The sequence below is a fragment of the Ipomoea triloba genome, chromosome 10 (genome assembly GCF_003576645.1).
Source record: "Ipomoea triloba cultivar NCNSP0323 chromosome 10, ASM357664v1".
Lineage (NCBI taxonomy): Eukaryota > Viridiplantae > Streptophyta > Magnoliopsida > Solanales > Convolvulaceae > Ipomoea > Ipomoea triloba.
In genome coordinates, this window is record NC_044925.1 from 1,926,392 (window position 1) to 1,938,515 (window position 12,124).

At 27.9% G+C, this 12,124-nt stretch overlaps 1 protein-coding gene across 1 annotated transcript; it reads right to left on the reverse strand.

Moving 5' to 3' along the window:
• Nucleotides 1-2,134: 2,134 nt before the first annotated feature.
• Nucleotides 2,135-5,511, reverse strand: LOC116032689 (ervatamin-B-like). Its single transcript, XM_031275380.1, has 2 exons — nucleotides 5,000-5,511; nucleotides 2,135-2,889 (listed from the first exon to the last, which is right to left on the reverse strand). The coding sequence occupies exons 1-2, from the start codon at nucleotides 5,439-5,441 to the stop codon at nucleotides 2,306-2,308; spliced, it is 1,026 nt and encodes a 341-aa protein (XP_031131240.1). The 5' UTR covers nucleotides 5,442-5,511; the 3' UTR covers nucleotides 2,135-2,305.
• Nucleotides 5,512-12,124: the final 6,613 nt, after the last annotated feature.

Below are 12,124 nucleotides of genomic sequence, written 5' to 3' on the forward strand. Positions count from 1 at the left end.
TTTTATCATGGGATTCATGGCAACTGAGTTGTCGTAGTTGCTTGACTCCCAAGTCTTTCTTCTACCGAATCAACGGTTAAAGTGATCCGCGGTCGTCCAAAACGCCAAGATCAATCTGGCATTATTCTATCATTGCACAATTTTTAATTAATATCTCCGCGTAATTGCCGTGTGTAAAAACAAAATAATTGAATTGTTAGATCACTCTTTTTCATATCATTTTTATTAGATATATAAATTTATATTAACAGAAATTACGGTAAGCCAATTCACTAACCCAATGGGTAGCTCAAGTGGCAAGTGAGTTCTTTTTGTGGGGAAGAATTTCGGAAGAACTCGGGTTCGATTCTCACAAGTGATAATTCCCACTGGGCCAACCCCTGTGCCGCTTGGAGTGAGAGAATGGACCGTTGAACAGACAGAGACAGACCCCGTGAATTTACCAAAAAAAAGGGGTAATACATTAAAATAAATATTTCTTTTTTCTTTTTTAAAACAAAAAAAAATCATGAATTATTAATAGGAGTTGTAATTTAAGGGTGGAAATCATTTCCCTTTATATAATTAGAAACTTAATTTGTTTTTTTTTTTTTTTTAAAGAGCAACAGAGAAAATATATTAAGCCAATTTAGTGTGCAAAAAGGGAGGAGATACATCATACCACTTCGAAAAAACAGACCAAATCCCCTCAACCTTGGCCAACGCATGAGCTGCTTGTTTAATTAGAAACTCAAATTGTTTTTTTTTTTGAATTATTTACTCATTTGTTCTTGAAAAATAATTGAGGAGGAGTACAATGAAATTTTAATTGGAAAGGTTGATTGGATTTGAAATTGTAAAGAATAATGAGACCAATATACTCATACATAATAATAATGAAAATAAAAGTAATAGTAATTTATAAATTAACAATTTAAAATTAAAATATTATAATTATATATTTTATTATAATAATATAATATTTTTTTTTTGAAAACAATAATATAATAATTATTATAACAATATTTGATAATTTTCATCTCCAAACTACCTCAATACAATCAAGTTATATGAGGGTAGTTTGATGACTTTGATCCAGCCCACAATCATGCCCAAAAGTCCAAAACTGCTTGGAATTTCTCTTCGAAGACCAAAACTTCCAATCAATTTCCAATCAACGCCGACGTTAATGTATTTCCAATCAATTTGCGCAATATTCTCCAGTCAATTTACTTTGAAGTAGACTAGCTTCTCTTCCAAAGTCATCTTTTAAGTCTTGCTGCTATTATAGTATTATTATTATCGATGGCCATTCTGTCATGGGCTTAATAAAATCTAGGAATAAGGGTTAAATATGTCATCCAACTGCACACAATAATGTAATTAAGTCATTGAACTTAAAAAAATTACAATTGAATCCGTAAACTAACCAATTTCATGCAATTTATCTAATTTACAGGTTACCACTAATTTAAAATATTTTTTAAAAAAATTAAAAATAATTATTTAAATTTAATAATAATAATAATAATAATAATAATATCACCTGATCGTCTCCATTGCCGGAGACCGCTCTTAGTCTCCACAGATGTCTCCCGCCAGAGACGAAGAGCTTCGTCTTCAGCCATGTTTCTTCGTCTCTGGCCGGAGACGATAAGCTTTGTCTTCGGCCATGGAGACAAAGAGTCCATGCATCATACATGTAATAATATAATTGCCTAAATCATATGAATATATGACAATATCGATTTTTCTAATATAATTGCAAACAATCGAGTCAGATATTGTCTAATTAATTGGTTGATACTTTTGCACTAATTTTATAATCAAATAAATGTATATTTTCAAATACAAGAATTGTTTATAACTTCATTTTTAATTTTACTATCTAATTATATAAAAAGAATTTTATTTGTGCACCATACATGTAATTTATTAGTAAAATAAAATATTGTAAGTGATGAAAACTGAAGGAGTTAATTTCAAATATAGTCTTCTAGCCGTTACTGATTTTCAATTTTAGTATTTAACTTTTAAAGTTATCAAATTCAATCCATAACTATTGAATAATTTTCAATTTTTAATTTTAATCCATCTTTAGATTTTCCTTATGTGAATTGTTAACATTGATGGTAAAATTGAAAAGTCATGACCATTTGCACCAATTGTTTCTCACACTTATAAAATAAAAAATCCCTAAATTTCTTATTTTAGCTGTTCTAATTTTACCCTCAATTTTAAGGGTTCACATAAAAAAACACTTAGATTATATTACAATTGAAAATGTTTTCAAAAAAAATATTACAATTGAAAATGATTCAATAGTTTAAGCAGTGGGGTAAGAAGCTCTGGTGTTAAGGTTACAAACTCCTTGTGCATTTATTCCTCTAGCCATCTTCACATAACCACCCTCACCCCAACTGTTCCCCCATGAATTCTTCACCAACCAATAATCCATTCCATATTCATCGCTTCTCCCGTACCCAATGATCGTCATATCATGCCGGTATCCGGACCCGCACTCGCCGCTGAAAATTCCGCCGGCGTAGTACTGGAATAATCCCGGCTCGCCGAGATCGATTCCGACGGAGACAGGCTGGTTTGTGACGGCCGCAAGGAGAGCCGATTCGGTGGGTTCCACCTCTTGGTAGCCTGTAATGGTGGCAGCTGGGTTGCTAAGGGTTTGCGTGTTGCAACTTGCCTCGACGCCCTTGTACGGGTAGTCGGACTCCGCCATGATGCCGCCGATATCCTTTATGAATTGGAAGGCCTCGGTTGTGTTTCCGTCGCCGCAGCCGCCATTGTTGAAGTCGCAGTCGAGGAGTTGCTGTTCGGATAAGGAAATTAACTGGCCTGTTTTTATTTTCGTTATTCCTTCCACGGCCGCCACCACAGCAAACGCCCACGCACCTTATATAATTCATAACCAAACAAAAAAACCAAGGGTGAGCCTCCTATCAGACCACTATATAACCTTTAATGTGTGACTTTCTAGGTTCATAATTAAACTATTGATCAGTAATATTTAATAATTTATTATTAAATAACTCGTAAGTTATGAGTCACACCTATCAATATTTATATATACTTATATATTATATAATAAACCTTTCCGTTACAAATATCATGCAACATTCTTTCAACACAACCTCTGAACGACTGAACCAGGGAAACGTCGTGGTCAAACTCATAAACTTGGTCAAATGTCTATTCAATATTCTTAACTTAAAGTCCAACTTCATTATACTCTGAGAAGGGATTCTTGTTGTATGATTATTGAATAGTCTAGAACATCATATCTTTGTTATCTCAAGGCGGTGTATCCTCTATTAAACGCACACATGTCTCCGTACAATATTGAACTAGGCCACCAAGTACACTTATAGTCTCATAAGGAACAAAATATGCATACTGGCGAAAACTAATCCACCATATGTACGAGACAACCATGTCGTCTCAAGTCAAAGGATTATTGCATACTTGTAACATACAACATACCAATGACACGTAGGTAAACACCATGCATGCGGTATGTTGTAGTCAGCCATTGCTCAATAACTTGTTCTCTAACAATCATCGACATGTTCGCTCTCTCTATCTCATACAGAATGTCGTGAGACTCACCATAAGAAGAACAATGTGCTAGTCTTATTAATTAGAATTCTAATGCCCAATTAAAATTCCTATAACTATGAACTTCATTTATTAATTTCTCGTCACTCATATTCTTAACTTTTAATTAGAATTAAAAATTAAGAATTAAGAAGATTGTATGGAATAATATCAAATATTAATTAAGCCAAAATAAAATAAATAAAACATTTATTTATTTAATAAGAAATCAATGCCCAAAACAATAAATGTTGACTCCATGCATAATCCTAGGACATACATGTCTAACACTATTATCCGTTTTGAGCATATAATATATCGATCTCTTTATTGTGTAGGAGTCACTATTCAAACAAGGAGTGGTACGTCCGAGACCCCGTAGTGACACGCTTTGTTCCATAATTTAGTTGTCCAATTGAACCTAGGTGCTAACTAGGTTGGGTGTTCATTATATAATTTTTATTCTAAGGGATTTAGTTTCACTCCTCGTGTCAACTACTTAGTGAACTTTCTATTTAACCCTTTGGTTAACAGATTTGCTATGTTATCTTTTGAGAATCAATTTATCATTCACTCATTATCCGTTTGATCATACAATATTTTGATCTTTTCATCTCACTACGAAGAACCCGAATCCAATTTGGCACGACTCAAATCAGAAGTGGATCTCATATATATTTGTACCACAAATAACTTCTTAAAATGTCATTTTATGTTAACAATACTTATGTAAAAAGAAAAACGTAATACTAATATGGAATAAATTGTACTGTTTTAAAATCAAAATTTAATATTAGGGTTTGAACAATTACCCATAAAAATGTAATATTAGAGGTTGAATTGTTAATACCATGTGTGTTGCAATATGAGAGATAAATTGTTAAATTAGCAAGAGGAGAGAGAATAAAAAAGTGGGAGAAAAAACATGGCAAATATGCATGATTTGTGTACTTTTTTTTAATCTTTTTTTTTTTAATTTCCTATTATATTATTTAGTTATTATATTTATAATATAATATGAAAGTTGGACAACTTTTGAAAGTGAGAGAATATTGCAAGGATGTAGAACAAATAGTGAAGAATTTGTAAATTTGATGATGTGAAGGTGGGACCCATTTTAAAAAGTGAGAGAAATTTCTGATTAAGGATTGCCTTACATATGAGAAAAATTATACTCCGTAATATTTATGAAAAATTGAACCCGTTTCAGAGATCAGGAGCTGTGAGATGGTCTCATTATATTATTGAATATTTTGATGAAAACCAATTGTTTGTATTGTTTTTTTATTTTAAAAAATGACATTTAAACAAAAAAACTTATATATCCAGCGATGCAAAAAAAGGAAATTAAAGCACCATGGTACTGCATTTAAAAATGACATTTAAATTTTTTTTAGTACTTATTTACCGCACTTTCCTTGGTCTCTGATATTAGTCACAGCACCCTGGTCTCTCCAATCCAAAGACTCTGGAACTTCAGCCAAACTCTCGTTCACAAAGGATGTTGGTTTTGAAGTCTTTGGGTATGGGGTTGACTTCTCTTCATTCAGCAAGGTGGCTCGGAACTCTTCCTTAGTTAGATCGGTAAACTTGTTGGTTCCAAGTTTATAAGATCCACCTCTAACCTTATTGAATTTCTCAATAAATTTCACATTCTCTTTGAATATTGTGAACCGTTTTGACCTCTCAGATTCATTTTTGTATGAGCGCCCATGGCGAGACATCCACCTTTTATGGCTCAAGAACAAGGAAGTCTCTTCAAGAGTACGTGCAGTGGATAGAGATTCCCATGCCCCCAACAGGAAAAGGGCTGCCAGAACAACCAATCTGGAATGAAAGTTGAGGACCATAGAGAGATGTATAATATTTTTTATGGAATGAGTGGTGTTTTGATTATTGGGGGGATGAGAACAACCTTAAATTTCCTAGTTGAAATTTCTGCTGAACTGAAGTAAACAACAAGCTTGCCGTGTGTAACTTGTCACAGAATTATTCAGTCGTCTTTCTCCATTATTTTCGACGTAGCTAGCACGTAACAAACCTGTCCAATAATATATTTTAGAGAAAACTGCACTGTTTATTCTAAGTTATTGGACAATTATATATAATTAGTTGATCTTGTTCACTCCCCCCCCAAGTGAACTTTTCTTCCTTTTATTTAAATCTAAATATAAATACTAAATCACTATCATTAATTAAAATGTTCATTTGACAACTATCTCATGCACGTTTTCATATTTATTTTAAAATTTAGTATAAGTTTTTTCTTTATTGGCATTTTGAAATGAATATTTCTTTATCGGGGCATTTGGTTGGAGGGAGGGAATTATGTGGAAAAGAAATTGTAATTTCATGGGAGATGAATAATGTGAAATAAATTGGTAATTTAAATTACAGGAATAGAATTACTGGGAATTTCAATTCTAATATTTGGTATACATGAGAATTGAAAGAAAATAAGTAATATAAAGTCTAAAATGTCAATACTTTATTATCATTATTATTGTTGTTGTTGTTGTTGTTGTTGTTGTTGTTGTTGTTATTAATCACTAAATGATCAAATTCAAATTTTGCTTTTGAAAATTTATGTAACATGATGTAAATAATATAAACTCTAAAATTGCATAACGAAAGTAATAAAATATAGATAAGGGAGTTTTGAGAAAACATATTTGATTGAGGTTGGCATATTGATTAACGTTCTATGTTGAGGGTACAAGGAGAAGACACACTATAATCGAAAGGGAGATGTCAAACATCAATTTTAGGTTAAAAAAGAAGGGTAATTTTGTCTCAAAGTTTTTTTTTTCTTCCTAAAATCCATGGAATTGAAATACCGGGTGGCATGGGATTCTAATTTCATGAAAATGAAAATTTTTCAATTTCGCGGAACTAAAATTTCCTCTAACCAAACGAAAGAATTTGTTTACCTTCGGAATTATGTGAGAATTAGGTAGGAATTAAATTGTAATTCCCTTCAACCAAACGTCTCGCAAGGGAGGCATGAAATTCTAATTCCATGAAAATGAGAAAATTTCAATTCCACGGAGTTAAAATTCTCTACAACCAAACGAAAGAAATTGCTTAACTTCAAAATTATATGAGAATTAGATGTAAATGGAATTGTAATTCCTTTCAACCAAACGCCGCATAAAACTAATCAAGCAATCATTCATCATTGCTTTACTCGATTGCATAATCTGTACTTCACAATCTTCAATTCATTGCTAAAAAAGCTCTACCAACACTTGTAGTCGCACTCAATTAATAGTGGTAATCTTTTAAACAGAAAATCACATTTTTATTTCTTTTTTTTTTTAAATTCTAAATTTAGTCATTTTCATTCTTTTTTTTTTTTAAATACATATTTGGTCATTTAGTTGTTGATGGAGTTGTAAATTTAGTCTTTTGAGTTTTAGAACTCCTTTAACAATAAAAGAACCAAATATGCAAAAATTGAAAGAAAGATATTAAATTTATAACTCAAAAATAGTTGAAAGAAAAATAAATAAATAAATAAAGGAATGAAAATGTCATTTTGCACCACAAAATAGTCATTTTTATGCTATTTATACTAAAAATTCTAACATATAAGATATTTTTATAGACATTTTAGTAATTTAATTTGAGTGTTCAATTTTGAGTGAAATGATTAAACTGAAGGTATGTTTTAAAACATTTGATAGTGAAGACCAGATAACTGATTGTGAATATTTAATACTCCGTAGATCATTTTTTTTTGAATACTCCGTAGATCATTTTTATTTACCTTATTAAAATGAAATTTAATTAATCAACACATTGCCGGGTTTAATTTAACCTCATTTACCTTCGTATTTGTTTAAAAACGTACTAAATTTTGAAACATTTTAAGGCTTCAATGAAGTCTATCCTATGTTTTAAAAATAGCCTGAAATTAGTTAAGATTTTCAATGTGTGTCAGTGTGTATGAGCATTATTAATTTATATATTTTAGAAGTTTTTAGTTGGACCAAAAACAAGCTAAGGGTGTCACTGTTTAGAAGAAAAACTTTTACGTCAACAATTAAACAGGCAATGCGACTAGAAACAAGAAAACATGGCAACTGAGTTGTCGTATTTAGTTGCTTCACTCCTTAACTTATTGGCAAAAATTTGTGTGAGACCGTCTCACCATGAGACGGGTCGGGTCAAATTACAACTGTAACACTTCTATGCACAAATGCCATACTTATATGCTCAAATGTAATACTAACCAGGAATAAAATTTTTGTTACTTATTATGGTAAATGTAATACTTTTAAGCGAAAATACAATACTTTTACATTTCGATTTAAAAGTATTACATTTTTCCTCAAAGTATTATATTTGCCCTTATAAGTGAGAGACACTTGTCAACATTACTTATTATGAAAAATGTATTACTTTTTCTCTTATAAGTAACAAAAATTGTATTTTTGATTAGTGTTATGTTTGAGCATATAAGTGCGAGATTTGCACATATAAGTATGATATTTGCATGGTATTTTGATCCGACCCGACCCGTCTCACGAATAAGGATCCGTGAGACGGTCTCACACAAGTGTGACCCTAACTTATTTGGTATTATTTAAAATATCTCAATTATTTCGATCATTTTAATGATATACGTTTTAGTCATTAATTTTATTTATTTTTTATAAAAAGAAAATAATTAAAGAAGTGAAATTTTTGAATTAGGGTTCAAGTGGTAAGGAAGACTCTGCTCCACGATATAACTTATGTCACCAATAGATATATATAGTTGTAACTAGTATTTTGTATGCACGATGTGAAAAAATTCATACTCAATATTAAAATATTGATGAATATAAATTATTTAAAATTATAATTCAATTTATATACACGCAAATTGTATATGTATTATATACACAACATATGATTTACCATTCATAAAAATTTAATTAAAATAAAAATATAATCAATAATTAAATTAATTATGATTATATTTTGAATAAAATGATAAATAAAAGGAGAAATTTGTGATAAATATAAGTGTATGGTAATATAATGATGGAGTCATAAATATTAGAATTCAATAGTTACAGAGTTATAACGGTGTAAGGGTTGTTTTCTCTAACAAGAAATCAAGAATGTAGTAGGGACAACTTTGTCCAATAAAATTGAATTGTACATCATTTAAACTAAAATGTATGTCTTTATTAGCAATAAAAAAAATGGACATAAATAAAAAAAATATAATAACTTGGATTGAGACTTATTATAGTTTATTAAGACCAGATCATATATAAATTATTTTGGTACCATTTAATAAAATTTTATTCAAATAATAATTTGTTTGATTTAAAATGTGAGCATTTTACCTCTTTTTTTTTTTTTTTTTTTTTTGAATACTACTTAACTCTATTAGAATGCAGTAGTTGTTCATAACTACTTTCTCAACCTATTGACTCCACTAAGGCTCGAACCCACCACCTCCCATATAAAGGGAAGGATTTGATGCCACTGAACCACAAGGTCCTTAGCACTTTACCTCTTAATTGAGTGACTAATGCAAATAAAATTAGTCTGTTTAATGGTGTCTCCTACAATTAGGTATGCTCAGATACTTTATGGTCTAACAAAACTAAGAGTGCAATATTTGTGGAAATCATGAGCAGAAGTGCTTTGAACTCTTCAAAGACCAACACTTCAATCAATTTCCAATCAACGACAACGTTAATGTACTTCCCAACCAATTTCCACAATATTGTTCAAAGTCATCAATTCTTAACTTTAAAGTAGACTTATTTTTCAAAGTTATATTTAGCAATGGAAAGTGATGGAAACTATAGCCACTTAGCATATAATATATATATATATATATATATATATATATATATATATATATATATATATATATATATATATATATATATATATATATATATAAANTATATATATATTAAAACAGAAGTAATAGCTTTCCCGCTCATTTTAGTCCAAAAATTTTGAAATTGGTCAACATAATATTATATAATAATTCCTTATCAGAAATTATAGCCTCCCTTATCATTCCTTATTTATGGCTAAAATTGACAAAAATATTCAAAATATGATTACATTCCTTATTATACACGGAAATTAATGAAATATTTTATTCAATTACATTCCTGCATGGATTCCTTATTTATGTACATATATTAACAATCAAATTACTATATGATGTATATTATAGTATTCAAAAAAAATTACTATATTATGTTAATGTACATAATTAAATTCCTTTCATGATAATATTTAAAAGAAGTTTCACAATCAAATTACTATATGATGTATATTATTGTATTCAAAAAAAATATTACTATATTATGTTAATGTACGTAATTAAAAATTCTCTCATGATAATATTCAAAAAAAAAATGTCACAATCAAATTACTATATGATGTATATTATAGTATTAAAAAAATATTACTATATTATGTTAATGCACGTAATTAAACTCCTCTCACGATAATATTTTTAAAAAATTCCAAAAATCAAATTACTATATGATGTATATTATAGTATTAAAAAAATATTACTATATTATGCTAATGTACGTAAAATTCCAACAATCAAATTACTATATGATGTACATTATAGTATTCAAAAAAAATATTACCATATTATGTTAATGTACGTAATTAAATTCCTCTCATGATAATATTCAAAAAATAAAAATTCCTACAATCAAATTACTATGTGATGTATATTATAGTATTAAAAAAATATTACTATATTATGTTAATGTACGTAATTAAATTTCACTCATGATAATATTCAAAAAATTAAAATTTCCAACAATCAAATTACTATATGATGTATATTATAGTATTAAAAAATATTACTATATTAGGTTAATATACATAATTAAATTTCTCTCATGATAATATTCCAAAAAAAAAATTTCCAATAATCAAATTACTATTAAAAAAATATTACTATATTATGTTAATGTACGTAAAATTCCAAAAAAAATATTACTATATTATGTTAATGTACGTAAAATTCCAACAAAAATATTACTATATTATGTTAATGTACGTAAAATTCCAACAATCAAATTACTATATGATGTATATTATTGTATTCAAAAAAAAATATTACTATATTACGTTAATGTACGTAATTAAATTCCTCTCATGATAATATTAAAAAAAAAATCCCAACAATCAAATTACTATATGATGTATATTATAGTATTAAAAAAATATTACTATATTATGTTAATATACGTAATTAAATTCCTCTCATAATAATATTCAAAAAAAAATATTACTATATGATGTATATTATAGTATTAAAAAAATATTACTATATTATGTTAATATACGTAATTAAATTCCTCTCATAACAATATTAAAAAAAATTAAAAATTCCAACAATCAAATTACTATATGATGTATATTGTAGTATTCAAAAAAAAAATATTAGTATATAATGTTAATGTACGTAATTAAATTCCTATCATGATAATATTCAAAAAAAATAAAAATTCTAACAATCAAATTACTATATGATGTATATTATAGTATTAAAAAAATATTACTATATTAGGTTAATATACATAATTAAATTCCTCTCACGATAATATTCAAAAAAAATTCCAACAATCAAATTACTATATGATGTATATTATAGTATTAAAAAAAATATTACTATATTATGTTAATGTACGTAGAATTCCAACAATCAAATTACTATATGATGTATATTATTGTGTTCAAAAAAAAATATTACTATATTATGTTAATGTACGTAATTAAATTCCTCTCATGATAATATTCAAAAAAAATAAAAATCCCAACAATCAAATTACTATATGATGTATATTATAGTATTAAAAAAATATTACTATATTATGTTACTATACGTAATTAAATTCCTCTCATAATAATATTCAAAAAAATAAAAATTCCAACAATCAAATTACTATATGATGTATATTATAGTATTCAAAAAAATATTAGTATATAATGTTAATGTACGTAATTAAATTCCTATCATGATAATATTAAAAAAAAAATTCTAACAATCAAATTACTATATGATGTATATTATAATATTAAAAAATATTACTATATTATGTTAATTAACATAATTAAATTTCTCTCATGATAATATTCAAAAAAAAATCGAACAATCAAATTACTATATGATGTATGTTATAGTATTCCAAAAAATATTACTATATTATGTTAATGTACGTAATTAAATTTCTCTAATGATAATATTAAAAAAAATTCCAACAATCAAATTATTATATGAGTATATTATAGTATTCCAAAAAAATATTACTATATTATTTTAATGTAGAGATGTTTGGAGGATATTAGATTTTGAAATACAGTACAGATATCCTCCTGTAGAGCGCTTGAATTTTCATCTGTCAAATGAACAAAGTATTTATTTTGATGAGGATGCTCCAATCGATGTCATTGTACAACGACATACGGTAAAACATAGCATGTTTCTGGCTTGGCTTGAGGCAAACAAAAACTACCATGAGTCAAAGCAACTAACTTATGCAGA

What these genes read in the sequence shown, in the direction of transcription:
- LOC116032689 (XM_031275380.1), bottom strand. Translation starts at nt 5,441, where the DNA reads ATGGTCCTCAACTTTCATTCCAGATTGGTTGTTCTGGCAGCCCTTTTC. An exon ending in CAGAGACCAAGGAAAGTGCG is followed by an intron (nt 2,890 to 4,999) that starts GTAAATAAGTAC and finishes GAATTATATAAG; the next exon opens with GTGCGTGGGCGTTTGCTGTG.